Here is a 24706-nt window from a genome sequence, read left to right on the forward strand (position 1 = left end):
GATGTACTGGTTTTGACGAAGGAATAGAGTTGGCTGATATTTCTATCTTACTGAGCTCAAACACCTGGTCGCTTCTTCAGTGGCATACTCGAATGACTCATGTCATCCAGTAAAAGAACCTAGCATGAAGCAACCGTTATGATAGCATCCTGTGTGTATGTTACAGCCTTGACGGTTGGTCAGACAATCTAGGAAAATAGTTGAACAAGTTGTGTTGCTTTTAGTAATTACATCCGGTGGTCTGAGCACATGGTCGGGTATATAGAACAATATCACTGGAAGCTATGTACATTCATTCTTCGTCACTCCCTTCGCCGGACTCCTCCTCGTCCTCTTCTTCGTCCTCCTCAACGTCGCCTTCCGAGCTCTCGTCGAAATCATCGGGCGTTAACGGGTCTGGGGGTAGCATGACGAAGGCTCTGAGGCAGGTTATCCGATTCCCTGTCTCATAGACGTTCAACAGTTTTCCGACCTGCAGATTCCTTGATCCTTGGCTCTTGTCGTCAGGAGCCTCCGGCTTCTCCTTCGTATTACGATTGAGACTATTCGCGCGCAGCATCCACACGCGCACAACACCCTCGCTGTTCGCGGTAACGACAAGAAGATCGCCCTTCTGTGCGGTGGACCCTCCTCCCACATTCAAGATCTCGAAATCCTTGACTCTGCCAGGAAAGCCAGCTGCCCTGCCACCGAGCTCAGCAACAGCCTCAGCGTAAGGAATTGGAGACTCGTCGTCATCTGCAGCCTTCTGCAGCCTCTTAGTTGAGTAGAATATGATTCTGCCATCCTCTGTGGAGACAGCAAGCAGTTCCTCGCCGTCTTCCACAGAGGGGTCAAGGGCGACGTATTTCAACTGATGCACCTTGCTTCGTGGACTTGGTAGCACCCTGCAAACGGGTGTCGAATCCTATAAATGGTTAGACTTGCTCGCGCAGATTCAGAAGGTCGACGGGAACACTCACTATACCAAAGACGACGGCTCCCCATTCAAATGCAACCGCGAACTCTTCACCCTTTGAGTTCCATTCAATCTTTCTGCCTTCGCCAGTGCTCCAGCGACCTTCCTTCACACTCTGCAGAACTTCTTTGCTAAAGTTCAACACTCCAGCCTTCTTTCCTGTCACCAAATTCCAGAGTCTCATACACTTTTCTCCTCTACCAACAGAGAGCATGAGCTTCATACTGGGATGCACTGCGAAATCGTTGACTCCCGAGGGAGCGCCTCCGGGCGGCGCAGTGTCACCACTTGGTCTTCCTTGGACTTTGGGACGCGGGGCCTTGATAGTGGAGACAACTGTCCAGTCGCGAGTCTTCGTGACAGAAATGTTATTATCCTCTGCAGCAGCCAATAACTTGGAGCGTGAAGGGAAATGCAAGGCGGAGATATAGGCACTGTGGTGTAGAAGAGAGCCAAGTTCTCGGTTTTTCGGGTTCTCCAGGACCTTATTTCCAGCAAGGGTCGGAACCGTTGGATAATGCTCATTCACCGTTGGCGTAGTGGCAGACAGCGAGTAGAGATTAATTCGCTCATCTGTGCCTCCACTGGCCAAGATGACCTTCGGTGGTTCAGTAGAATCTTTCTTTGGCACCGGAGACAAAGCAAGGCAACGGATAGCAGACGCATGAGCTTCGAACAGGAAAGTATCAACGAATTGAACTAGATTTCTGTCGGTTTCAGCTTCATGAGAATCTGTAGAGTCGAAGCAGGCTGGAGAAACAGCAGCAGTAAAGCCATGGAGCACACGCTCATAAGAGCCAGTGACTATCTGCAAAGTGACCGCAGGACTGGCCGCATCAGACGAGACAACATCTTGAGCTGTGGATGGTTTGACAACTTTCGCCGGTTTCGCAGAAGCTTGGGTATCCTTGAAAGATTGTTCCCTCTTGCGCTTGGCCATGACTGTGTTTATTCAGTGATTCCTTCGACGATGTGTCTTAAGCGATCTATTATCAACAGTTCAACGCTCTGTAATGCTGGAGAACGGATAACTTTTTTTTTCTGCCAGACATATCGCAGTCGTAGGCGGTGACAGTTTGAGGAGGCGGCCTTCATGCCTGTGGCGCGGTCACCACTACGGAGTGCTTCATAGACTGGTACTGAATCCGAATGCGGTCATACGCCCTGAAGTTGGTTGGTGGCCTTGAAGCCTGAGGCTGCAACAACACCCCTGATCTCATTCCTGACTTACATACTCTTTTGTTGCTTGGACTTGCCCCTACCTGAACGCCATTAACAAGACTGTTCCCGGCACCCTTTTCATACCTAACACTTGCCCTCCCCATCACCAAGCAGTAACCAGAATCAACCAACCAAACACCCGTACTACCCGTTCAGAAGTTTCATCACCACACCCAAAAAATCCCTTCAACGGTGAAATCTTCGCGTCTCAATTTTTCTTCATCACATAACCACACAACCCGGCCAGATTCATCAATTTGGAGCGATTTTTTCCATCTGGATGACTTCGCTCAACCCATCCCCCTTCTTTTTAGCGCGTTAATCGGATGCTGTGTTCCCGAAATAGACTCGATGCTCCGTGACGAGCTACTCCGCTCCAAGAACGATGAGATCGCGTAAGTATTTTATTTTTTGGAGCGCCTTTTTCTACTGTACATGATCTCCTTATATCGAATTATCGCTTATTTAATTTTTTTTTTCAGACGTTGTTTGTTGTCGCGGAAGCGCAAACTGAGCGAGCTCTACTTTGCGACCGTAGGCTTCGCGGGCGCGACCGAGAACGCTCCGACCAATGCGCTATATCACCAAAAAGAACAGACGTTTCTTGACGCCAACGACCTCTCTAAGTAAGTAACTATATTGCACCTCACTCGATATCACATTCGTTCTCGCTTTCTATACGTCGTTATTTGTTGTTCTCTTTTAACTCTCATTCCTCGCATTACTCATTACATGCCGATAATCGAATTCTTTGCGTATTATTAATACATCTATAGAGGTCGCTATTTCAATGAAGCTACTCTTCCACCCTTCCCCGACTTTGCAGCTCTCATCCCGCGCCCTGAAGAACAGCAGACATCGCTGGAGGTAATTGAACCAGTTGTCCAAACAGAAGATGTCTCCTCTGTCAATGCGCCTAAAGCGGAAGGTGCCGTTCGAGGCATCGCGCCCAGTTTCCAGCAGCGGGAGGGACAGCCTGCACAGGCGATTGAACAGAGATTAGCTGAAGATTCGCTTAAGAAGGATGATGCGCGCATCCACCAGCAGCCGGCGCTCGCTGCAACTTCCGAAATCCCGCAGGTCGCCAAGTCCCCTGCGACGTCTGCGCAACCTGACCAACTGCCGCAAAAGGCGAGCTTTGCAGTGCCTGAAACTCCACCTACAAGTACCAGCCACGAGTCGGTGGATGTCAGCGTTTCTCCGGCTCGGAAAGAACACCCCCCCGGGGAAGTCGCACCTCCGCGCGCGGTCTCAAACCAACTACCATCTGCGCAGAGAAAACCTGAGAGTCGGCCGTCTCTAGTATTGGCTCAGTCTTTGGAAGATCAACCTCTCTCACCCGCCTCGTCCGCAGGTCCTTATTCCAACAACACTCCGGCTCCTGTCGCTGTCTCCCCTGATACCAGCCCCGCCGAGGAAGTTACAGAAGGAGCGGATGAAGTTGCACTGAGCCCGAAACATGTTGGACCAGTACAGTTACAGCCACGCTTGGTCCCGTCCACGCCGGACGAACAGCTTCAGCTGGAGGCGGCGCAATCCCTTCAACAAAACACCTTAGCAAGCAAGTCGATCGGCGACGTTACAACGGCAAGCAGTCTGTCCAATGAAGTAATCAAAGAGGATGTTGGTCCCACCCCGTCTGCGGCAGCCGATCCATTAAAGGAGACACAAGACCAGACTTCCACATCTGTAGTGCCTCCTGAACCCAAGAGGCCAGATGGAGTTGTCGTCACTCCCGAGGAGTCCCAGCCACCGGCACAGCGTATACAGGAAGAGACCCAGCCTCAAGCCGGCGCTGAAGTTAAGGCGGTTGCACCGACGACTCCGGCTGGCAAGAAGCCAACCGCGGCGGCTATGATTCCTGCTCAACCAGAACGTATGACAACTCGTGTATCATCTGGGGCCATCCGACACAAATCCGTATCTGAGATACTCGGCGAGACTCCCAAACCATCTGTCGTGCAACCCGAGAAAGCTCATCCGATTGAGAAACCTGCTGATATGGTGCGGGCTCCTCCTAGCGCCTCGCCCGAATCTGCAGCGAAGATGCGCTTGAAAGACAGAAAAGCACGAGAGAAAGAGAGGAGCAAGCTGTCGACTGTCGTTTTCCCCAAGCAGCAGCAACAGCAACAACAGCAACAAGAAAAGGATGATTCTTTGGATATTGTCCGCCAGTATGCCGGCGAATTAGCTAGGTTGAACGAGGAGCAGGACTATCTATTCACCTTGTTTCAGAACAAGGCATATGCTCCTCCTCGAGGAACAAATCTTAGCACACTGCTGTCTTCAGCTCACAAGACACTTACAACTTCCAACCACCTCCTTGAATATCAAGAACAGATGGACTGCCGTACCTTACGTCGAATCTATGCCCTACAGAATGCGAACAGATGGCCGCTGCGCCAATTGAAGCGCTCCGTTGAGCCTCCTCGGCAGGGAACGCATTGGGACGTCCTGCTTGATCATATGAAGTGGATGCGCACCGACTTCCGCGAAGAACGGAAATGGAAGATTGCAGCGGCGAAGAGCTGTGCTGACTGGTGCGCCGAGTATGTCAACAGTGACCCAGAGCATCGTGCCCTTCTTCGTGTACCGTGCAGGATACCTTGTTCGAATTTTGAAAAGAAAGAGGTACACGCATCCAGCATGATCTCACCGCCGGAGGAGACCACCGAGGAGATGCTCGTTGTCTCGCAGCCTACTCCGGATCTTATACCGTCCGCAGAAGATGAGTCCGTCAGTGACGGCTTCAACGACGAGATACGTCACGATATCCGGGACACTGTGGCTCCAGCTGCAATCTTCTCCCTTGGCTCGGATGAATTCACTTTCTCATTAGACATGACACCTGCGGCCCAGAAACTCCTTGATGAACTGCCGATATACACACCTGTGAAGATCGCTCCTGGGACCAATCTGCCGATGTTCGAGCAGCCTCCCGATTCTGCCTGGAAAACCGAATTATTGCCCGTCTCGAAATATGCTTCTGGTAGGATCAAGTTTCACGAGACTGAGCCGCCCAGAAAGCGTAGCCGCTATGATTACTCGCAATACGATTCTAATCCGGAGCACGGCATGTTAGACTTGCCGCCTGAGCAGACCAATGTTGCGCTTTTCAGGCCTGAGAATAAACCCATACGGGATCGGATCCATCCCGGTCATTCCTTCAGGCCCCCAACTGAATACCCTATGCCTTCCGTTGGTTTCTTCGAGTCCAGGCAGTCCTCTCAGTGGACATATGCTGAAGACGACGAATTGCGACGTCTTGTGAAGGAGTATTCATACAATTGGTCGTTGATATCCAGCTGCCTTACTCCATCATCGCAATTTACATCGGGCGCTGAGAGACGGACACCCTGGGAATGTTTCGAGCGGTGGGTGGGATTAGAAGGACTTCCTGCCGACATGTCGAAAACACAATATTTCCGCGCGTATCACCAGAGGATAGAAACTGCCCAACGCACTGTCTTGGCCCAACAGCAGGCTGCTCAGCAGCAGCAGCAGCAGCAACAGCAACAGCAGCAGGGGGGCAACAACAGTGGCCAAGCCCAGCCACCGATTCGCAGGCGTACAACGCAACCTGTGCGAGTCGACAGAAGGAGGTCTTCGAAGCATCTTGCATTGCTAGATGCTATGCGAAAGCTGGCTAAGAAGCGTGAGACGATGCTTCAGAAGCAGCAACACGGTAAGCTTTCAATAGAACTGAGAATGTTGAATTACACTGACCTCTATCCTCATTTCTTCCAGCTTCTCATCTTGCTTCGCTGAGGAAGGTCAATGAAGCAAACCAGCCGAAGCCTCCGATCTCGTCCCCTGCCGAGTTCAGTCGGCTCAAATACGATCGGGAGTTGAAGCTTCAGGAGAGGCAAGAGCAATACCGTCAGCAAATGATAGCCCAGCAGAGAGTAAGACTTTCTATCACTCCCCATAGAAATGGACCTGGCCACTGACTTCTTCTAGGCGAATTTGGCAGCTCAACGTGCAGGTCAAATACCTAACCAGCAGCCGATGATGAACGCTCCACCTGGACGAACCCCTAACGGTATACCTCATAATCCTGGAACTCCTGGTATACCTGGCGCTACACCTAACGGGATGCCTAATGGAATGCCCAATGCATTGCCGAATGGCATACCGGCAGGGATGGGCGTCAGCCAAGGCCGACCTCACATGCAAGGCATGCCGACTGGCGGACCACCCATGAATGGCCCCATACCTCCGAATCCGATGGCGATGAAGATGATGCCGCAAGCCGGGATGCCACAGGGTCCGGGTGGTCGACCTGGAATGCCAATGCAGACATCACCGGATAATACCCGCGTTATGCGCGAAGCGAACCGCTTACAAGAACAGCAGCGTATCTTGCAGTCTCGGCAGCAGCCACCGCAGCCACCGCAACATCAGCAACCTCACGCTCAGCAAGCACAGCAACAATTTCACAATCAGCAGCAGTTCGGACCGCAAGGCTCTCATTCGCCGAATATGAACCTGCCCAATGTCAACGGCGCCCCGAATAACCCAGCTATGATGGCGGCTCTCCAGGCCGGGAGTGGAATGCAGAGCCCATCTCTCCACAATGCCATGCCTCAAGGCGTGTCTACTCCGTCTCCTCGGATGGGGCAGCCCAATCTTCTATCGGGCGGGGTTGTCCCGACGATCAGTAGCATCCAGAACCAGATTCAACGGAGTAACCCTAACATGCCCCCAGAGCAAGTGAACAAGTTGGCCACGGACCGGCTACATCAGTACCAGCAGCAGCGAATGTCCCAGGTGGCCATGAATGCAGCCGCAGGTAACATGGCTAGTGTCCAGGCCAACTATCAAGTTCCTCACGATGGCAATTTTCAGTCTCCTCAACCTGGCATGAATGGGGGCCCGGGAATGCAAGTTCCTCAGTCGCAAGGTTTCTCGCCTATGATGCGTGTCTCGCAGCCTGCTCAACAGAATCGAACGGGAGTAGGCAACTCACCCGCGATGAATGGCGCCCTTCCCCAGCAGAGCCGTAGCGCAACACCGCAAACACAGCGCAGTGGAAGTGCTCAGGCGGGCCCTGTACCAGGCTCAAGCAAGAGTCCTCATCCCCCTCAGGCTCAGATCCCTAGTGGCTGACGCTTAGAATCCGTGATCTCTGGTGCAAAAATCGTTTCGTCGTCTACTCGATGCGCTACACTTCTTTTCAACTTCACTTGTACATATTTTGCCTACCCCAGAATACTTTTATTGCCGACTTTTCCCCATCCTCCTTTCCGCGCTTGACGATTGAAATGTCACACCTCCCTTTACCGCCCCCTTCTTTGCACCACTCGAGCTTCCTGTAGTCCGGGGCAGCCTCTTGCTCTGACACTTTCGTTTCACTTTTTTTTTTCCGACGCTGCCTCGAGCTGCACCTGAATTCGACCCGATGTAATGGGATGAATGGGTATACATGTGTGCTCCCTCTCGGACTCTGACTCCTCGCGATTGCTGATGTTTTCACTACCTGTACTGATAAGATGTATTGAAAGTACTTGGTCGTACTTGTGAAACCCGGAATGGAAATGATGAAATCTAAGAAGCCAGCAATGCTAATTGTACGATTAGACCTATTTCTTAAACCTGCCTCTATCACATGGTAAGCTCATATTGTGTCTTCAACAACTGTACGTAGTGCATCGCAAACGAGACTAAGCGCGCGCTTAAAAGGTGCTTCGCCACCCGCACCGCCTCAATAACGTAACATAGCAGACCCCGACGCTTTCCAGCATTGCCATGTGTGTATGATTTTTTGTTTCCTGCACCAAATTACAATTTACACATATGGGCTGTACTATATAAGCACATTCTGTCTTCTTCAGCTGCGTGTCTGGACACAACGCTTGTTGTCACAATGTCCTCAGAGTCGCCCAAAGACGGCAAGCCGTCGTCAAAACCATTTTCTTTGTCGCTTTCTGGATCTGGGTCTAACGGACGGTCGAAAAAGAGCGCGTTCAATATTCCTCCGTCGCGAGCAGCCGATCCGCCAAGTCGAACGCTTGCACGACGCCCACACCGGCTTCATGACGATGAGTCCGACGAGGAGGAAGCCCCACCAACATTCGAGGACGTCGCGGGCTTCGACACCCATACCGGAACGGTTCTGACAGTGGACGGACGGGCAGTCGACAAGGAGAAACGCGAGCTGGTTATACCAGTAACAAGCAAAAACAACTGGCGCGACCGCGTGGGAGCGAACAGAGGCACGCGGGGAAAGAATCTCCTCCCGAAGGAGGTACAAGCGATGCAGGAAGCTGAGAGGCGAGGCGAGACTGCTGAGAGTAACCAAGAGGCGGAGCGTCCGAGCATGTCTTACGGTCTTAGCTTCGCAAAACCCTCTCAAGACGAAGAGACCAAACCGGGCGAGGACCAAGCGATGAAGGATGCGGGCCCGCTTATACCTCCGGTCGTCGATGAACGCAAGCCGCTGACGCAGGACGAGATCGCCCTGCAGGCGCTCATTCGCGAGAGCAAAGGCGAGACGGAAGGTCGGACGGACTTGGTCATTGAGAGTGCGAAGCGGGAAGCCGACGAGGGATATCCTGTGCGGCTCGACGAGACGGGCTCGTTCCGAGTTGATGTGGCTTCGCGGCCTGAGCCAGCGACTCTGGACCAGTACAACGCTATACCGGTGGAGGAGTTTGGTGCTGCACTATTGCGTGGAATGGGCTGGAAGGAGGGCCAGTTGATCGGGCGAGGAAAGTATGGCACTTCTGCTACGGATGACAGGTCTCAGACACCCCGGATACCCGAGCGTCGACCGGGCTTTTTGGGTATCGGTGCGAAGGACGTCTCTGGTGGCAAGGGCGCGGAGGCTGAGCTTGGTGCGTGGGGTAAGGCTGCAATGCGCAAAGGGGCTAGAAAAGCAGAGGCCCAGGGAGGTGAAGGCAATACGCAAGGTGTCTACATGCCTGTCCTGATGCGGAATAAGAAGACTGGTGAATACATCACGGAGGAAGAGCTCACAGCCTTGAAAAAGGAGGGCAAAGCAAAGAATGGCGACGACGACTGGCGGGAAAGACGAGACCGCAACCTTGAAAAGAGCGGACGTGACCGGGATAGAGATAGAGACAGGGATGGGCATTCTCGCCGGCGAGACTATGACGGTGATGACAGCGATCGATCTGACAGACGGAGGACGGGTTCTTCACGGAGAGATAGAAGTTTGTCATCCAGTGATCGACAGTCCAGGCGGCGAAAGTACGACGATGAAGACGGCAGCGGGAGAGACGACCGTTACTATCGCGATAGAGATCGAGACAGGGACCGGCGCGATCGTGAGCGGGATAAAGACCGAGACCGGGATCGGGATAGAGAGAGGAGTCGCGACAGGAGCAGCAGGTATCGGGATGATGATCGGTACCGCTCGAGACATTCATCCTCTCAGGCGTCTAGCCGCCACGGACGTGATCGAGACAGCGATCGAGACTCTCACCGGAGAAGAAGACTTGATGATTAATGTCTCGGAAAACGTTGGACAATGGTTGGGATTAGATAGGACATATTCAAGGGAAGAAATGTGTACATCTTAATCGTGCTTAAGTTGCTTTGTATGATACCCACGATGATTTGGGGATCCAAATATCACATTCTGTCTATACATGTTCGATGATTATCTCCAAAGTTGACCTAGAAGAAGTCTCAAAATTGCTACAAGCCTGTAAAGATCTGTATTCAAAGCATCTGAGAATAGATTCTAAGGGAGGAAATGCAGAAAATGGTTGAAAAGGGACAATGGAATGCTTTTAAGACTCCCGCGCCGTACAGGACGAAAATGGTATATGAAACAAGCGTACTCCGCCAGTGAAGCGCCAATACATCATTCTCTATATACTTTATACAAGAATCAGCTCACGAGCGCAGCATCTATACCCCCAACATGATAAAATCCTTTTCATGTTCATGTACTTGATCACCATTGGCCTCGCTCGTGCTGGAGACACCGAGGTCTCCCAGAAGGCCTACGCCGCCGTCCATCTCACCCAACACCCATTCGACCAGGAAGCTCTCGTCCGTCAGCTCCTCAACACGGCGATAATGCCGCTCTGTGTATGCGGCCAAAGCCTGCAGGATATCCTTCATGCCTGCGGCGGTGCGACGATCACTGCCTCGCTTTGCCATGCTAGACGTCGCCAGCTCCACGAATGTTGAAGCAGGATATGATCTGAACAAAGCATATAAGATTCGCTGCGCCACTCGAGAAGTGCGCGCGTTAGTGTTCCAGTCACGCAGTCGGAGCAGAAGAAGGCGGAGATTAGACGGATCGAGGGATTGAAGGACCTCATCGATCGATGCGTCACCAGTCAAACTGTTGACACGCTCGTCTTTGTCTGAGTCTGATGAGTACGGATTATCCGCAGTATCGATTGCGGTCGTGAAGATAGATAAGAGTCGTGCGGGATGGTTAAGCTGAAGTGCTAATGTGATAGCTTCGCGATAAGCCCCCGCTCTAATGTAATTCTGCAACTGCTGATCTTGCTCAATGCGGGCAGAGTTGGCGCTGACTGCAGCAGTGTAAGTCGCAGAGGTGGTATCAGTCCAAAAGGTGACGGTGGAATCAGCCGAGCCGGAGGCGAGCGCGTACGGAGTAGCGGCTTTCTGAGAAGGCGACGATTTGACATCGGCACGGGAGCCGGAGGGTGTAGGGCTCGCTAGCGCCCACACTCGATCCTCGTGATTGTCGAGGGTGGTCTCGACCTCACCGGTATAAGGCGACCAGATCTTAACCAATCCGTCGGCAGCCGCAGATGCGACTAGGGGTTTAGGCTGGGCAGCGATTTTGCGCGCCGAAGCCTCCGTATCATCTTCCTCTGCGTCTTCAGCTTTGGTGGACAGTTCTGAAGGCGGGAGCCAGATGACTTTCAGCACACTGTTTGTGTGCCCTTCAAACGTCAAAAGACAGCTGTAGTCAGACAAACTCCAAAGCTTGACGGTCTTATCACCAGAGCCTGTGGCAATCAGGCCCCTGTTGGTACTGCTTTTGGTGTCGGCGCTGATGATGGGAGTGTCTTTGGGGGCAAAGCGGACAGACCAGACTCCTCTCTTGTGTCCGCGAAGGACACCAACAACAGAGCCATCTTCAGTGGACCAGATTTTCACAGTCCGATCCTGTGAAGCCGAAGCAAAGAGAGTTGATGAATGGTTGATGTCAAGGGCATTGATGTCTTTTTCGTGGGCTTTTCGGGTATAAAAAGCCTTGGGTGTGTGCGGTTTCGACGAAGTGAGGGGAGCTAGCTTTCCAGTCTCCCATCGCTTGATTGTACGATCTTGAGAGCCTGTCAGTAGGAACGAAGGTGGATGGTCCAAGGGGTCATTGTGTGCGGGTGTGTTGACTGGGGGAGGCACTCGAGGAAGACTGATAGCTCCCAGTGACTCTGCATGACCTGTGAAAACTGCGAAACATGTATAAGATGATGTCTTGGGATCAAGACGCCAAAGACGGGCTGAGTTATCTTTTGCGCCAGTCGCCAACCAATGTCCAGACCAGTCTACATCAATGCATATGATAATATCGTCATGACCCTCAAGATGTGCGACATCGGCACCGAAATATTCACGGTCTTGGGTCGACGGACGGTCCTCAGACGGAGCGACTGATATAATGCGAATGCTTTCCGTGTTAGTGGCAAGCGCCAGCATTGATCTATCGGGACCGACATATGCTAAATCGATAATATCATCGTCATTGCCTGATATGCGCCTGACAACTGCCAAAGGATCCAGTGTGGAACTCGGCTTAAAGGCGGACAAGGACTCGAGCGAATGAAGCCTCAGGGTCTGGTCTGCATGAACGGTCATAGCGAACTTCATACCAGGGAAGTAGTGGATGGCCACAACCGCCTCAAATTCAGGCCCAGATTCTTGCTCTTTGGTCACCTCTCCTCCGCGGTTGCAGTCCCAGACGCGCAATTTGCCATTTTCACCTGCCACCATGCACAGCCCACTTTCGGCGACAAATGTAGCAGCTTCGACACTTTCGAGCACGGGTATGATTCGCCGCGTTTTGAAGGTCCTCACGTCCCAGACGATAACGGTCTTATCTCGAGCAGCAGATAGCAATGCATTCTCCGAAGGAGAGTATGACAAGCTTCGTACTACAGAGACGTGAGACTCAAGCGTTGCCACTGACTTTCTCTTGTTCAGATCCCACACTCGAACCTTGCCCTCTTCGTCTCCCGAGGCAAGTCGAAAGCCCACCGCGGAGTCAGATTCGGCCATGTCGTCGTCACCGTCCAGATCCACGGACTTCTTCTTTGACTGCTTCTTTTTTGAGGAAGACTTTGTGTCACCATCCTGAACTGGGACCTGGAAAAAGCACAGGGCTGATATAACACCGCCATGACCATGGAAAGTATGTGTGATATAGCCTCCCCTAATGTCCCAGACCTTGATCGAGCCATCTGCAGCTCCGGTTGCGAGTAGTGTACTAGTTGGGTCGACTGTAGATGTCACAACAGGTGCGGTATGCGGTTTCAAAGTTCGGAGAAGAGATGTTTCAACCGTTCTGGAGGTTTCGTCGAAGGGCGTCAAGGCATAGATTCGCATTGACATGGACCGTGAGCAGACGATGACATGGGAAGCCGATGGAGAGACTGGTAATGTTGTTAGTCCCGCACTTCAAAGACCAGGCCGGTGGCAGGGAAAATGGGAAAGGCAAACACGTACTTGCTAAGCTGGTGATGATTTCTCCATCCTAGCAATTCTGGGTCAGTGACTTGCGACTCGGTCACTCTTGGGTAAAAAGTCCAGACTCACTCCTTCAAGACTGGCAAGCTGGTCGCCAGTCTCAAGATCCACAATCAATGCATCCTCGCCGACACAAGTCACCAGTAACCGACCACTGGCATCGAGCGCGGTACTCCCTCCGGTATATATGGGACGAAGCGTGCGAGACGCCTCGAAAGTCGTCTTGACAACAGCTTTAGACATGATTCTTGGTGGATTCGAAGTTGATATTGCAAGGGGACTAGCGCGCCATCATACGTCCAGAATCAGCCCAGTAACACACAATTTGAAATGCTTCTCGTCGTTCAAAGCGACATAGGACTGCGCTGTTTCCAGAAACTTTTGATCTTTTTCCAGGCTGTTTGTTCTGTTTGTCAAACGGACAGAAAAAAAAGAACGATAAACGTTGGTCCGTGCAACAAGCGCAGTAGCCGCCATCAGTGCACACGTGATCAGCCCTCCCAATCTATCAATTATGACACTCAACTCTCGACCATCTTCATCACGGTTGTAACAATCAGGGTCCATTCTTTCAGGACAAAGCTCTTGATTTCGACCTATTTCGAAGCATAGTGATGCTGAACCATGGGCTCATGTCTTATTGACGCACAGGATCAGGTTTCCTTTGTAGCTCACAATGGGGCGGCAGGCTTATAGAAATCGACTTGCTCTGGTAGGCTTGAATTTCATATTTCATTCGTTGTAGTCTTTCTGCAGACATTATGACCTTGGTTAGTCGATCACAGACTTGTCACCTGTAACGACTTTGTTTGGCTTTGCTGGAAGAAGACGTCAGACGCTGGCTATGATCATGTGTTGGTGTTTATGTATCCTGTTGGAAGATACCTGATGATCAAGCAGGGCCGGTCTCCGTACGAGCCCCCCGAGCCTCCTGTGGGCGCCGCTGCTGATGCATCTGGCCGAGTTCACCGGAGGGTTTCAGCTGTCCATGCGGACGGATACGTCCAGCATTATGACGAACGAGGGCATCCGATAAACCCAGATTCTAAGAGCTTTGGCAGGGAGTTACGAAGAGCTAAGAATGACATCCTTTCAACAATGGGGATTGTCGTAAGTGATGATCGGAACGCTGGCGCCCCAAACGAGCAGCAGAAGATCGATACAATTGCTGCCGAAAACGATTATGGACTGATCATGGCCACTTTTGACCAAGTCGCTGTTTTCCTCAGTTCATGGTGGACCTCCTCGTTGACAGGGCGAATACAGGTAAGTACTGAGTCCTACCGATATCTGAAGCCTTGAAAACCTATCTGATTGGGTACATCCTAGGCATTCAAGAGCTACACCAATGTTCCTCTATTGGGTATCATAAGTCGTGAACGCTCATCTATGGGAATAATGGGATTTTACTTCTCCGGAGTTCCTGCATGGGCGGTGTCTACTTGTCTATCTATCTGTCGCCATCATCCCCTTGATCGAATTGTTGCCTCTCTGCAGAACAAGCATCTCGGTGATGACCCCTGGTCACGACTTGTGCGGGCCTCGCTCAACATATTTCATTCTGCGTAGGTGTCTGATATCAAGTTGGATGTCTTCAGCTGACTCTTTTGGCAGGGCGAGGGGCAGCCTTCTTGTCTTGGCGTTGCAGACATATGTATACTCATTACTGCAATCCCTGCATCTAGTCCAACCGTACTCTCTTCCGGGTATTCAGTTTCTTTTCCCGATAGGCAACTTGACGTCAATGCATTTTCCGCCTTTGCCTACTGAGCTCTCCTTCAAACCCCTCATCGACTTTGCGCTGGGGTTATCCAAGACTCCTTCTCTTCTCGTCTATCTCTATGTATACCTGCGGCCTATAATAGAAATAAGGATCTATCGCTTGATTCGCCGAAGATTACCGAAGCCGAGCCTTGCAGACGAACTCTCCATCAAAGTGGCGTTCGAAAATGATCTGATAGACTGGATGGTACCAACTCTTGGACGCAGATCAGAAGAAGAGAATCGCCGCAGTAATCTGTCTCTTACAGAGGATGTGATTTACGAATTGTCGTCCTTCAGAGACTGGATGTTGTCGTTGGTTCGTCTTAGGCCACGTCGGGAACCTACAGAGAAGGCGTGCTCATCACTCAGGGACGGACGGGTAGATCCTCTACGTCTGAACATGGCAGAGCTACAAAGAGAGCTCAATTCTTCGCACCACCGATCTGATTTACCCCAGGAAGAGAATTTACGGCCTACCGCTTCTCCTGAGGAGCTGGCTCTCCAGGATCATGCTGAAGCTGCGCAGTCCGGGTCTTCTGGACTAAATGTTTCCACACAGGGGCATGGCCAAGATGCAGACTATAACGAAAATCGGGTCCTATCCGGTGAAGATAATCCGATTTCTCAGTCGCCCGCCGAGTTGAGTACAGGTTTCTCCTTGGAGGCAGCCGCTACACTAGGGGGACCAACCACCATCCCTTCTGCTGTAGATTCATCCAACCCGTCGGCAGATACCCATCGCCCCTTTGAGCAAGCTCAGAGCAGGCTCAACTCACGATCCGATACCCTTCTATCTCGACAGTCGTCTCCTGCAACATCTCCTCCAACCTCACCACGTGTCCGAGCATCGTTAATCCATCAGAATTCGGACGTCATCACCATGCAGCTAGAAGTCCTGGGAAACCGTAATACTCACAACCAGAGTCCACAGAATCCAAGAACTGCCAATGAAATCGATCGGTCCGACTACAATGGAGCGCCCGCAGACCGTAGGTCAATCCAGGATTTCCTGGACAATCTTCTAGCGAATCAGGGACAAAGTCTCGCTACGGTAGCTGGGTCAGAAGCTGTAGACAGCGATGGACTTTCTAATATGACCACCGCACTGTCTCCTGAAACTGGTGACGGTGCGTTAAGTACTCCATTACACGATCAAGATCATGGTCAGCGCACATTAGATGAGCAGGCTACGCATGGTACTCCCGCCACGCAACCGGTCACAACACTCGCCAACATTCTACCAGACAGCGTGGAAGAGCCAAGCCAGGACGACAATCTTGAGCCGACCTCAGACGCGGACGTCCTTCATGCCGGTGCTTCCGATGGGGAGCTGCCACCGCCACTAGTGGACGCTCTCGCTTCTGGTGACATGCCAGCCGACCCCTCCTCTGTCCCACACCGCGTTACAATCCTTTCCTGTCATCCAGTCGACTCTCTTGCTTCACATCTCGCCTCTATTATCACCACTGCGCTCTTCATCCCCCTCGAGTCATACTATTTGCGTTCCCTCGCCTCTTCCTATCTGTCATCCGTAGGGTCCCCTCGACGTTCCGACGTCCGTCCCCTCGGAGCATGGGGCGGAGGTGGCTCTTCCTCGGATATAATGGCATATATGGGCAAGATGGCTCTCATGGTTGGCTTGCAAGCTGCAGTGAATGCAAGTGTGTGGGGGGTGATATCAGGCGCTGCAATCAGGATCGGCAAGCGATTCTGTGGTTGGGGAAGTCTATGAGCGTGCTGATCCAATACTAGTAGTCGGCTTGTCATCTTGCGAAAGACAAGCATGGCCTAATTTTAATCCTCCATCTATGTGGAGAGCGCTGCAGGGTGTAGACCGTGATACGGACTGATAACCCTATAGCTTTCATTACAGTGTGCTACATACTGGTGAAGCAAAAAATAAGCCTCATGGAACATGGAAACCATCGTTATATCATCACATCTAATTGTACAATAGTATCTCTCCAAGCGAGTGCTGCATCAGTATATCTTGCACATGCGACTTCATCTACCGCAGCTGATGCTTCTGAATAAATCACTTAGTTATATTGTCCCCAATGCCGGCTTCACCCATTGAGGGAACCCATCTCTCACTTGGCCGCGCCCTTGCCTTTCCGGTTATTCATACCAGGGATCTTTCGCCGCTCCCAAACCATCAGATAGCCTTCCCGCGTAAACAGAGTCTCACTCTCAGCCTTCTTGACAAATAGATCTTGAATCTCCAGCCATTCAGGTCCTTGCTGTTCCCCGGCACCTTGGCTTTGGTGCCGTCTGTTCTCCTCTGCCATGGCCTTGTCGTGGAGCTGGACGAGCCAAGCCACCCTCTCACTGCCAGCACCGGCGCCAGCTGACGATGTTCCGCCCGCAGCGGTGAGGCCCTTCTCTGCGGCATCCTCAGTGGTACCTGGTGCTGCCACAGTTGGATCCAGGATAATGTTGGCGACTAGGTCATATAGGATGGGTTCGCCAGGTGGCCAGATTTCAGGGTTAGGCTCTACGTACGGCGACATATCTAGAGAGCGCGGCGACGGGAAAGTGACAATAGTGGGATTGCGCTCAGAAACAAATCTGTTCTTGCTGAATCGTTTGATGTGGAATAAGAGGTAAGGGGGTAGAGGATGGAGAAGGCGATGTCGGACACGGTGAGCCAGCTTCTCGGAGGCAGTAATACCGTTGTACTTGTTCAGAAGAGTTGTGAGGGGAACATGGGGGATGATGGATTCTCGGTTCGCGGATTGAAAGAGGGGTGTTGGCGGAAGATCCAGAGTCAAAATGAGGAACGGGGTGGTTTGGCTATTGATAGTGCCTGATTCGGTGAAGACCAGACGGGCGTTTTGAGTATCTGAGTGCGCAGTAATGGCTTGACTTTCAATTCTCAAGTGACCTTGGAAAGCAGCCTGTATCACACTCGTCGGGGTCGACGATGGTTTCTTCGAACCACCTAGGGAAAGGTGTAGATTGTTTAAAAACCAGGAGAGGAATTCTACTGGATCCGATTGCTGGGTAAGGGTGAAGCGCTTCGATGACCGGAGCGCAATCTCCTGCAGCAACTCGTGTGGCGAAACATGCGAGCGGAAAGCCTTGGGATTCCATAATTTGCGTACCAATGTGCTGAAACGAAGGGCCAACTCTGGCGTGCCTGGTACAGGAAATTGATGCAGCAGGAAATAGTTGCGAATTGGGAAAACGTGAGCCAAGACCTGGACGACAACGTTGAGATAATCGTTGGCTTTGATGTTGTTCATTCCCACGAAGCCTATGAGAAAACCAAATGTGTTAGTTTGTGCTGAAAATCTCCAATAGAATTGAAGCAAAAAGACTTACCAGGTCTGTAACGATTACCTGCAAGATCAAAAGCATCATGAACCTCTTTATCCAATTTAGAAACCTCCTCTTTTGAGTAGTGAGGATCTACCACATATTTGATATCATCCAAACTTTTGCTCTTGACTTCATATCCTTCAGGAAGGACATAAACCTTCTTTGTCGATATGTTGATGAAGACATGATGTCCAACTTCGAGAGCGTGAAAGTACGCATACGACTTGGGCCCCCGACCCTGGAAGTATTTGCCGCATACGAGGCAGGCATACACGTTGATATTCGAAAGACTGACAGAGCACAGCTTCTCAAAGTCAAAATCGAGAATTTCGCGATTGATCGTGTCGAGGTAAAGGTCGCTGTAGCCTTCCATAGGTTCACTTTGGCGTTTCGGCGCTGCGATGACTGGCCGGTCCTCGTCGACATCGGACGATTCGGGGACTTCGGCGTTCTCTGGAATTGCCTCTTCCATCTCTTCCTCTTCGTGATCAGCTGCTGCAAGAATATTCTGTCCTTTGCGTTCATGCTCCTCCATTTGCTGACCACTGGCTCGTCGCAAAGGCAATGCTCCGTTGCGGGGGTCGCCTTCTTCAAGCTCGTCTTCCACACGAGCCTTCTTCGAAACAGGAGAGCCTACTGCAGGCTCATCCTCAAGCGACAGTTCCGCCTGTCTCTTCGACATCGTGGTCGTGAAATTAACAATCGTGTTGAGAAGTCGCGGAGATGGAGCTGGTATTCCGAAACCTTCGCCAGGCTAAACTCTAGAAGACGCGACAGATCAAGGATGCAAACATGTCAAACATGCAGCGTCACCAATGCGCATCCCATTATTCAAGAGTTATCTCGTTCTGCTCAAGCGTACTCAGGTGGATATTCTGAGCTCGGAGAGTATCGACTTTTTGAGTCATTTCCATTGGCCCCTATCAAGAGACTACATACGTGCCCAAGTCATGGAAAATACCTGCCATGCATCCCGGTCTTCAAAAGCAAATCAGTGAAAAGACAAATCATGGTATGATACAACGCCGTCATTCCAAGTGTGAAATTAAGCACTCTTGACTATTCTATCATTATCGATCTCTACTTCCTTGACGCCATCCTTGGTCACGACCTTTACAAGGAGCTATATGGAGCAAGTCAGTAGCTGATGCTGCAAAAGCCAATACCGCTGGGTTGTAAATGGGGAACATACGCCCTTGTAATCGATTGGTAGCCTGCGCTTGAGCTCGTCTGTGCACATCTGTAAAAGCTTCATACCCTGTTCGAGGGAGATATCGGAATGATGGTGTTTGTCCAGGATGGATAAGCAGTAGTACCTAACACTCATTGTCAGCGCCCTTGCTTCAGCGACTACTCCTCACCCTTAATGTCGACGCTTACTGAGCATAACCATGTGCGGCATAGGGTACGCGGGCAAGCGCAGACAAGTAGTCAATCCAATACAGGTGAGGTTCCTCTGTAATGGAGTCCACTCCGCCCAGCAGGAGGTTGACCGTGTAGGGGTTCCGCGATCTCAAACTCCGAGCCAATTCTCCTCGGACGAAGTTGGCAACAGCATTCGGACGCAGTTCTGTGTCATTCCTCATCGTGTATAGCGCAACATTAGCTTGAATGTATTCGGCAAATTGCACTATTCGCAACAATCGTTAGCGTGCTGTGTTGATGTCATTCGTTGCAATTCATCTCTACGGACCTGTATCTCCTGCCTCTCCCGAAAAAGCCATAAGAGTATGCTGGCTCAATTGCCGTGTCTTGTCATCCTCTGCTTTCAGAATAGTCGGCCCTCTCATAGCGGCTTTGGAAGCCGCCAGGATGACGAAGTCCTTGCCGGTGATACCTAGTAGAACCTCCCTAAAAGCAGCAGTTAGACCGTGCTCTCTTGGGAAAAAATGAATTCCATTCTCACATATTGATAGTAATCTGTTGTAGGAAGGGGAGATAGAAATGGTGGATGAGGAGAAAAGAGAATGGAGGATGATGGAGATTGTAAGCTGATGAGCTCACCTGAAGCCGCGCGAGCTCTCACTGCCTGGAGCTTCTGCGTTGTTGCGGAGCTGGTCGCTTACTCAGCATTTAGGCGTGATTTCTTCTCCGATCCCCGAGGCCGCCTGCTGCACGGACCAGCGGCAGAAAAAAAGAGCGACAAGAAATTATTACTTGCGGCCTGCACAAAAGACGGCCGGCATCTCTTACCCTAATACTTCATTGTCGATCACAGTGTTGCTATTGACGGATAATCTTACACGGTAATCCTCAGATACGACCGTGCGATGTCGTCCTTTTTTACATTGCCCGCTTCACAGCGAAAGCGGAAGAGAGACGACCGCGCCGCAGCTCCGGCATCAAAAAAGCGAGGCGTAGATGCGGACGGAGATTCTGGCGCGAAGGGAAAGAGCAAGACTAGAGAAAGAGATCAATCTATTTCTGGCAGTGACCTAGACGATGACGAGGAGAGTGTGGCGTCCGCAGTATCCGAAGAGGAAAGTGGTTCGGAGTCTGAGGATGGCGAGACGGCAGCAGAGAGAAGATTGAAGCTCGCTGAGAGGTATTTGGAAAACGTGCGGGAGGAGGTGGATGACTATGGCTTCGATGCTGCTGAGATTGATCGAGATTTGATCGCCGAGAGACTAAAAGAAGATGTGGTATGTACCGTCTTTTTTATTTTTTCTTAACCCAACCGTACTGCGCAAATATGTACCGGATAGACCAGATGGCTGACGCTCGAAAAGGATGAATTTAAAGGACGCTCTTATCGTCAGATAGCTTCAGAGTTAGCATTTTCGACGGCGACACCATCGTTTTTCCGCGCAGATACCCAGTCGACAACTTCAATTGCAGTACACCCGCCTTACGTTTATACAGTGTCAAAAGACAAGACCTTGATCAAGTGGGAACTCGCAACGCCGAGTCACGCTTCCGCAACAGTTCCAGCGGCGAATGGACAGAGTGAGGGATCTAAGCGTCCTGCAAGGCCTCAACGGAAAAAGCCAAAGCAAGTGAAATTCGCTCGGGGATTAAGAAAAGTCGCAGAGACCGGCGAGGAACATGGTCATACCAAGGCTATTCTTTCAGTAGCTGTGTCGCCTTCAGGAAAGTTTGTGGCTACTGGTGGAGAGGACCGGAAGTTGATCATTTGGGATGCTGCTACTTTGATGCCAATGCAGACCTTCAGCCAGCACCGCGATGCAGTTAGCGGGCTCGCTTTCGTCCGACACATCTCCACTATGAGCTCCGGTGAGCAGTTATTTTCCGGTTCCTATGACAGAACCATCAAGACATGGTCCTTGAGTTCAGCCGGCCATGCCTACGTTGAAACCCTGTTCGGGCACCAGGACAATGTGTCGTCAGTCGCCGCCATGACTATCGATCAGTGCATCAGTGTTGGAGCACGCGATCGCACCGCTCGGTTGTGGAAGGTCGTCGAAGAAACACAACTAGTCTTCCGTGGCGGGTCATCGAAAAACACGTATCAGGAAAATACCATCGACTGTGTGGCACCTCTACCCCCTACCCATTTTGTCACAGGCTCAGATTCTGGCTCCATCTCCCTCTGGTCCATTCACAAGAAGAAGCCTCTCCACACCATCCAATGCGCTCACGGCTTAGACCCTCTACCGCCACTAGACGAGCTCTCAGCTGAGGTCGATCAGAAACTCGCGGACTCAAACTCCCGTTTTCTGCGGCGCATGCCCCGCTGGGTCACAGCCTTGGCAACAGTTCCCGGCACCGACATCGTTCTTAGCGGCAGCTGGGACGGCTTCATCCGAGCCTGGAAGGTTTCTGAGGACAAGAGGACAATCATACCGCTTGGCCCCGTCGGCGGAGGAAAGCTCGGTTCTGCCGCACCGGACACGCCGTCTCGACAGCTCAAACAGACTCTCGAGTTTAACACAGCCGCCGACGCGGACTCCATGTCCGTCGACGAACCCCAGAATCAACACACCGAGGACACCAAGAACGAAGCCGAACCTCTCATCAATGGTGTCATCAACGATATCGCCGTCTTTGAGCGTCGTGCCGACACGGCCAAACCCGGCCAAGGCCAGGCCGAGTCCAAGTCCAAGTCCAAATCATCCGAGCCCGAGCCCCGCGGTCTCTGCATCGTCGCTGCTGTGGGGAAGGAACACAGGTTCGGGCGCTGGAAGTGCTTTGCGAACAATTTCCACGAGGGATCTGCAGCTGACGGCCGCAACGGCGCGGTGGTCTTTGAAGTTCCCTTTATTTCTGACAGCAAGCAGTGATTAGAACACATTTGCTGAATGGGGCATTGGAGCATGCATTTTGCATGCACACCTTATCATGAGGGCATTGGTTGCAGAAATGAAGTTCCGCAACCCACTGAAAGTAGATTTATGGTATCGAAAGACTCGTATACCGCTTCGATTTGTTTGCATCTTCTTTGTACTGGGAAATAGTCCGGCGTTCGGTACGCTCCCTAGCCTTCAATGTACATAAATCAACAACACAGGCCATGACAAACTATTTGTGGTAGTGTCCCTTCAGGAATTTCAGCCATCAATATGGGCCCGAGTTGCTCTTTTCTGACATGCCATGGACTCTTCGTAAATTACATAGCAGTGCCTAATACTTGCCGACTGGACAAACTTACTTTCCTCTACGAGTAAAGACAACTCCGACGTATTCATGAACCCTCTCTTGAAGTGTTCGCTGGATAAGGGCTATGGTAACTGCTATGAAGACCAAGTATGAGCACAGCTAAGAATTGGCCTTGAAAATGACGGCAAGGGGTATTGGAAATGAACCTGAACAATAAAGCCAAAATCACGCCTCGAATGCTAAAATAGATGTCCCTAAGCCCCGGATCCGATCTTTTACTCCCTCCCATGAGTGAACAAAGTAAACGCATCGATTGTATGATGTTTCCAGAATGCCGGAAATCGTGAATCATCGAAATAAAAAATTATGGTCGGTGTGAGTGCAAGCAGCGAAGTAGCAACTCCGTAGTTATGGTTCCTCTTATTATTCGCGCTGCACTCTTGCAAGTGAACACAGGACACAACTCTGTCCGAAGGGTGGAGCGCGTCGGTGGAATCGTTCATGAGGTCGCAACCCAAACTAATCAATGGAACTGCTCCATCCGGAGGACAGTGGATTGCTCAGTAGGCATGGACCCTGCAACCTCTTCTGTTTCGTGCCCGCCGTGACGGTCCAACGGGGCCCTCGTCGGAATCATCTTCGACGCTAATCGCATTATAGGCCGATGATCCCGCAGTAGACGCTTGATTCCCATGAGATGAGGTGCCGCGACGAGCCAAGTGGGAAGTCCTCGAGGTAAAAACACGCGGGGATGACGACCCATGTCTCACTGATATCACTACTTCATCGTACGAGGGTTCGGGACGACGGCGGTTCGCGTTGACGGGCGGCCGTACAGGCTCATCATCGTCATCATCGTCGTCGTCGTCATGTCCATCTTGCTCGTCGTGGTCCAGGACGCTGGATCCAGTTGGCGTAAGGTCGTTCAAGCCATCCTCATCATCACTAGTGTGTGTCATTGAAGCGTCAGTGTCCAACTGTGACACGTCGTAGTGCGCTCCATTGCGGTCCGGACCACCGACGACGGTAGATATATCTGAATCAGAGACATAATCGCGGCCGGTATGTTCGTCGTCATCATCAATAAAAGAATCCATGTCGGCATCCTCATCCGCGTCATCATAGTCGTCGATCTCCGAGTAGTCAAGGCTTGCTGAGTCGACGGAAGGGAGGCGTTGAATTTGGTCCCGGAGCGCGGGAGTTAAATGGTGGAAAAGTTGATCGAGATCCCAGCCATTGCGGTAGCCACCGCCAAACCCGACTTCAACTTCGTCATCGTAGTAATCAGTCATCTCAGAGTTCTCGTCCTCTTCGGTCCAACCCGTCACCGAATCGGAAGCGTCCGATACTGATTGATCATCCCGAAGGTATCCACATTGTGCGCAGCCGGCATCATCTTCAAGTTCCCAGGAACAGCGTGGACAGCGAATGACATTATCTTCAACATCGATGATGGGCGCCTGACGGATTGGCTTATTGAATGTACCCCGGAACAACCCCCCTTCTCTTGGATGTGTATTCCTTCTGTCGCGCTCCACTTTCTCAGCTTCCTCACGCTGAGAACGCTCATGCTGAGCGGTCGTCTCGTTTTTATCCAGGAGCTCTGCCCGACTCGTGAACATCTGGACGACTGAACGAATCTTCAAAACGGAATGTTAGTGCAAGTGCCCTGAAGACTGATATTGTTCAGAAAACACAGGGCATCTCACCAAGTACGCAGGCGCAGGCTGGGTTTTTACCGGCGCTCGGCAGTCGGGGCATGTTTTGTTCGATCTTCCCGAAGTAAACCATGATGACAAGCACTATCCCGAATGTTAGATATTTCGTCCGAATAATGGGGAATAGTACTTTGACCAAACTAACAGTGTAACAGAAGGTATGCCCACACGCGATTGTGAAAGGTTCATAAAGTGGCTTAACACAAATACCACATTGTAAGAGAGATCTGATGTCGTCTACATGTCCCTGCAGCGTTTGAACGAGCTGTGCGAGGCTATTTTAGCATCGGGCTGGCGAAGATCTTGGGTTAATTTCAGATTTATTCTACTCACTCCTGATGCACCGTCCCCCAATCCATTTATCGAGTTAGTCGAGTTCACATTATCGGGGCCGTTGGTGGATCTGGCTCCCGCCGTAGTAGATGGCGACATTTGCTTGATGGGATAATATTCTCCCCAGGAGGAGAAA

The 24706-nt window shown here is 51.4% G+C and overlaps 10 protein-coding genes across 10 annotated transcripts, besides 3 other annotated features; 5 read left to right on the plus strand and 5 right to left on the minus strand.

The window, feature by feature from the left end:
• Window positions 1-292: 292 nt before the first annotated feature.
• Window positions 293-1898, minus strand: NFIA_108630 (putative 60S ribosome biogenesis protein Mak11; the record flags this gene model as incomplete). The annotated part of the gene is made up of 2 exons (XM_001267266.1): window positions 293-907; window positions 963-1898. 2 exons carry the CDS (start codon window positions 1896-1898, stop codon window positions 293-295), a joined length of 1551 nt encoding a protein of 516 aa, XP_001267267.1.
• A 632-nt stretch (window positions 1899-2530) lies between these two features.
• On the plus strand, window positions 2531-7288 carry eaf1 (MYB and HSA domain protein; the record flags this gene model as incomplete). The annotated part of the gene is made up of 5 exons (XM_001267267.1): window positions 2531-2574; window positions 2662-2805; window positions 2956-5864; window positions 5927-6084; window positions 6140-7288. The coding sequence occupies 5 exons, from the start codon at window positions 2531-2533 to the stop codon at window positions 7286-7288; spliced, it is 4404 nt and encodes a 1467-aa protein (XP_001267268.1).
• Window positions 5669-5703: a microsatellite.
• Window positions 5669-5704: a microsatellite.
• A 757-nt stretch (window positions 7289-8045) lies between the features above and the next one.
• Window positions 8046-9650, plus strand: spp2 (spliceosome ATPase-activating subunit SPP2; the record flags this gene model as incomplete). Its single annotated transcript, XM_001267268.1, has 1 exon — window positions 8046-9650. One exon carries the CDS (start codon window positions 8046-8048, stop codon window positions 9648-9650), a length of 1605 nt encoding a protein of 534 aa, XP_001267269.1.
• A 407-nt stretch (window positions 9651-10057) lies between these two features.
• NFIA_108660 (U3 snoRNA-associated protein UTP13) lies at window positions 10058-13120 on the minus strand (the record flags this gene model as incomplete). The annotated part of the gene is made up of 3 exons (XM_001267269.1): window positions 10058-12783; window positions 12857-12884; window positions 12947-13120. The coding sequence occupies 3 exons, from the start codon at window positions 13118-13120 to the stop codon at window positions 10058-10060; spliced, it is 2928 nt and encodes a 975-aa protein (XP_001267270.1).
• A 645-nt stretch (window positions 13121-13765) lies between these two features.
• On the plus strand, window positions 13766-14446 carry NFIA_108670 (uncharacterized protein; the record flags this gene model as incomplete). The annotated part of the gene is made up of 2 exons (XM_001267270.1): window positions 13766-14143; window positions 14375-14446. 2 exons carry the CDS (start codon window positions 13766-13768, stop codon window positions 14444-14446), a joined length of 450 nt encoding a protein of 149 aa, XP_001267271.1.
• Window positions 14447-15041: 595 nt separating this feature from the next.
• Window positions 15042-16373, plus strand: NFIA_108680 (uncharacterized protein; the record flags this gene model as incomplete). The annotated part of the gene is made up of 1 exon (XM_001267271.1): window positions 15042-16373. The coding sequence occupies one exon, from the start codon at window positions 15042-15044 to the stop codon at window positions 16371-16373; it is 1332 nt and encodes a 443-aa protein (XP_001267272.1).
• Window positions 16374-16731: 358 nt separating this feature from the next.
• NFIA_108690 (ubiquitin carboxyl-terminal hydrolase family protein) lies at window positions 16732-18644 on the minus strand (the record flags this gene model as incomplete). Its single annotated transcript, XM_001267272.1, has 2 exons — window positions 16732-17897; window positions 17966-18644. The coding sequence occupies 2 exons, from the start codon at window positions 18642-18644 to the stop codon at window positions 16732-16734; spliced, it is 1845 nt and encodes a 614-aa protein (XP_001267273.1).
• A 363-nt stretch (window positions 18645-19007) lies between these two features.
• Window positions 19008-20148, minus strand: pre1 (proteasome core particle subunit beta 4; the record flags this gene model as incomplete). Its single annotated transcript, XM_001267273.1, has 5 exons — window positions 19008-19085; window positions 19155-19278; window positions 19343-19592; window positions 19656-19813; window positions 20120-20148. The coding sequence occupies 5 exons, from the start codon at window positions 20146-20148 to the stop codon at window positions 19008-19010; spliced, it is 639 nt and encodes a 212-aa protein (XP_001267274.1).
• Window positions 20149-20232: 84 nt separating this feature from the next.
• Window positions 20233-22203, plus strand: NFIA_108710 (rRNA processing protein RRP9; the record flags this gene model as incomplete). The annotated part of the gene is made up of 2 exons (XM_001267274.1): window positions 20233-20604; window positions 20668-22203. 2 exons carry the CDS (start codon window positions 20233-20235, stop codon window positions 22201-22203), a joined length of 1908 nt encoding a protein of 635 aa, XP_001267275.1.
• Window positions 22204-23079: 876 nt separating this feature from the next.
• On the minus strand, window positions 23080-24141 carry NFIA_108720 (uncharacterized protein; the record flags this gene model as incomplete). Its single annotated transcript, XM_001267275.1, has 1 exon — window positions 23080-24141. The coding sequence occupies one exon, from the start codon at window positions 24139-24141 to the stop codon at window positions 23080-23082; it is 1062 nt and encodes a 353-aa protein (XP_001267276.1).
• Window positions 23360-23412: a microsatellite.
• Window positions 24142-24706: the final 565 nt, after the last annotated feature.

Source organism: Aspergillus fischeri, genomic scaffold, assembly GCF_000149645.3.
Source record: "Aspergillus fischeri NRRL 181 1099437636245 genomic scaffold, whole genome shotgun sequence".
Lineage (NCBI taxonomy): Eukaryota > Fungi > Ascomycota > Eurotiomycetes > Eurotiales > Aspergillaceae > Aspergillus > Aspergillus fischeri.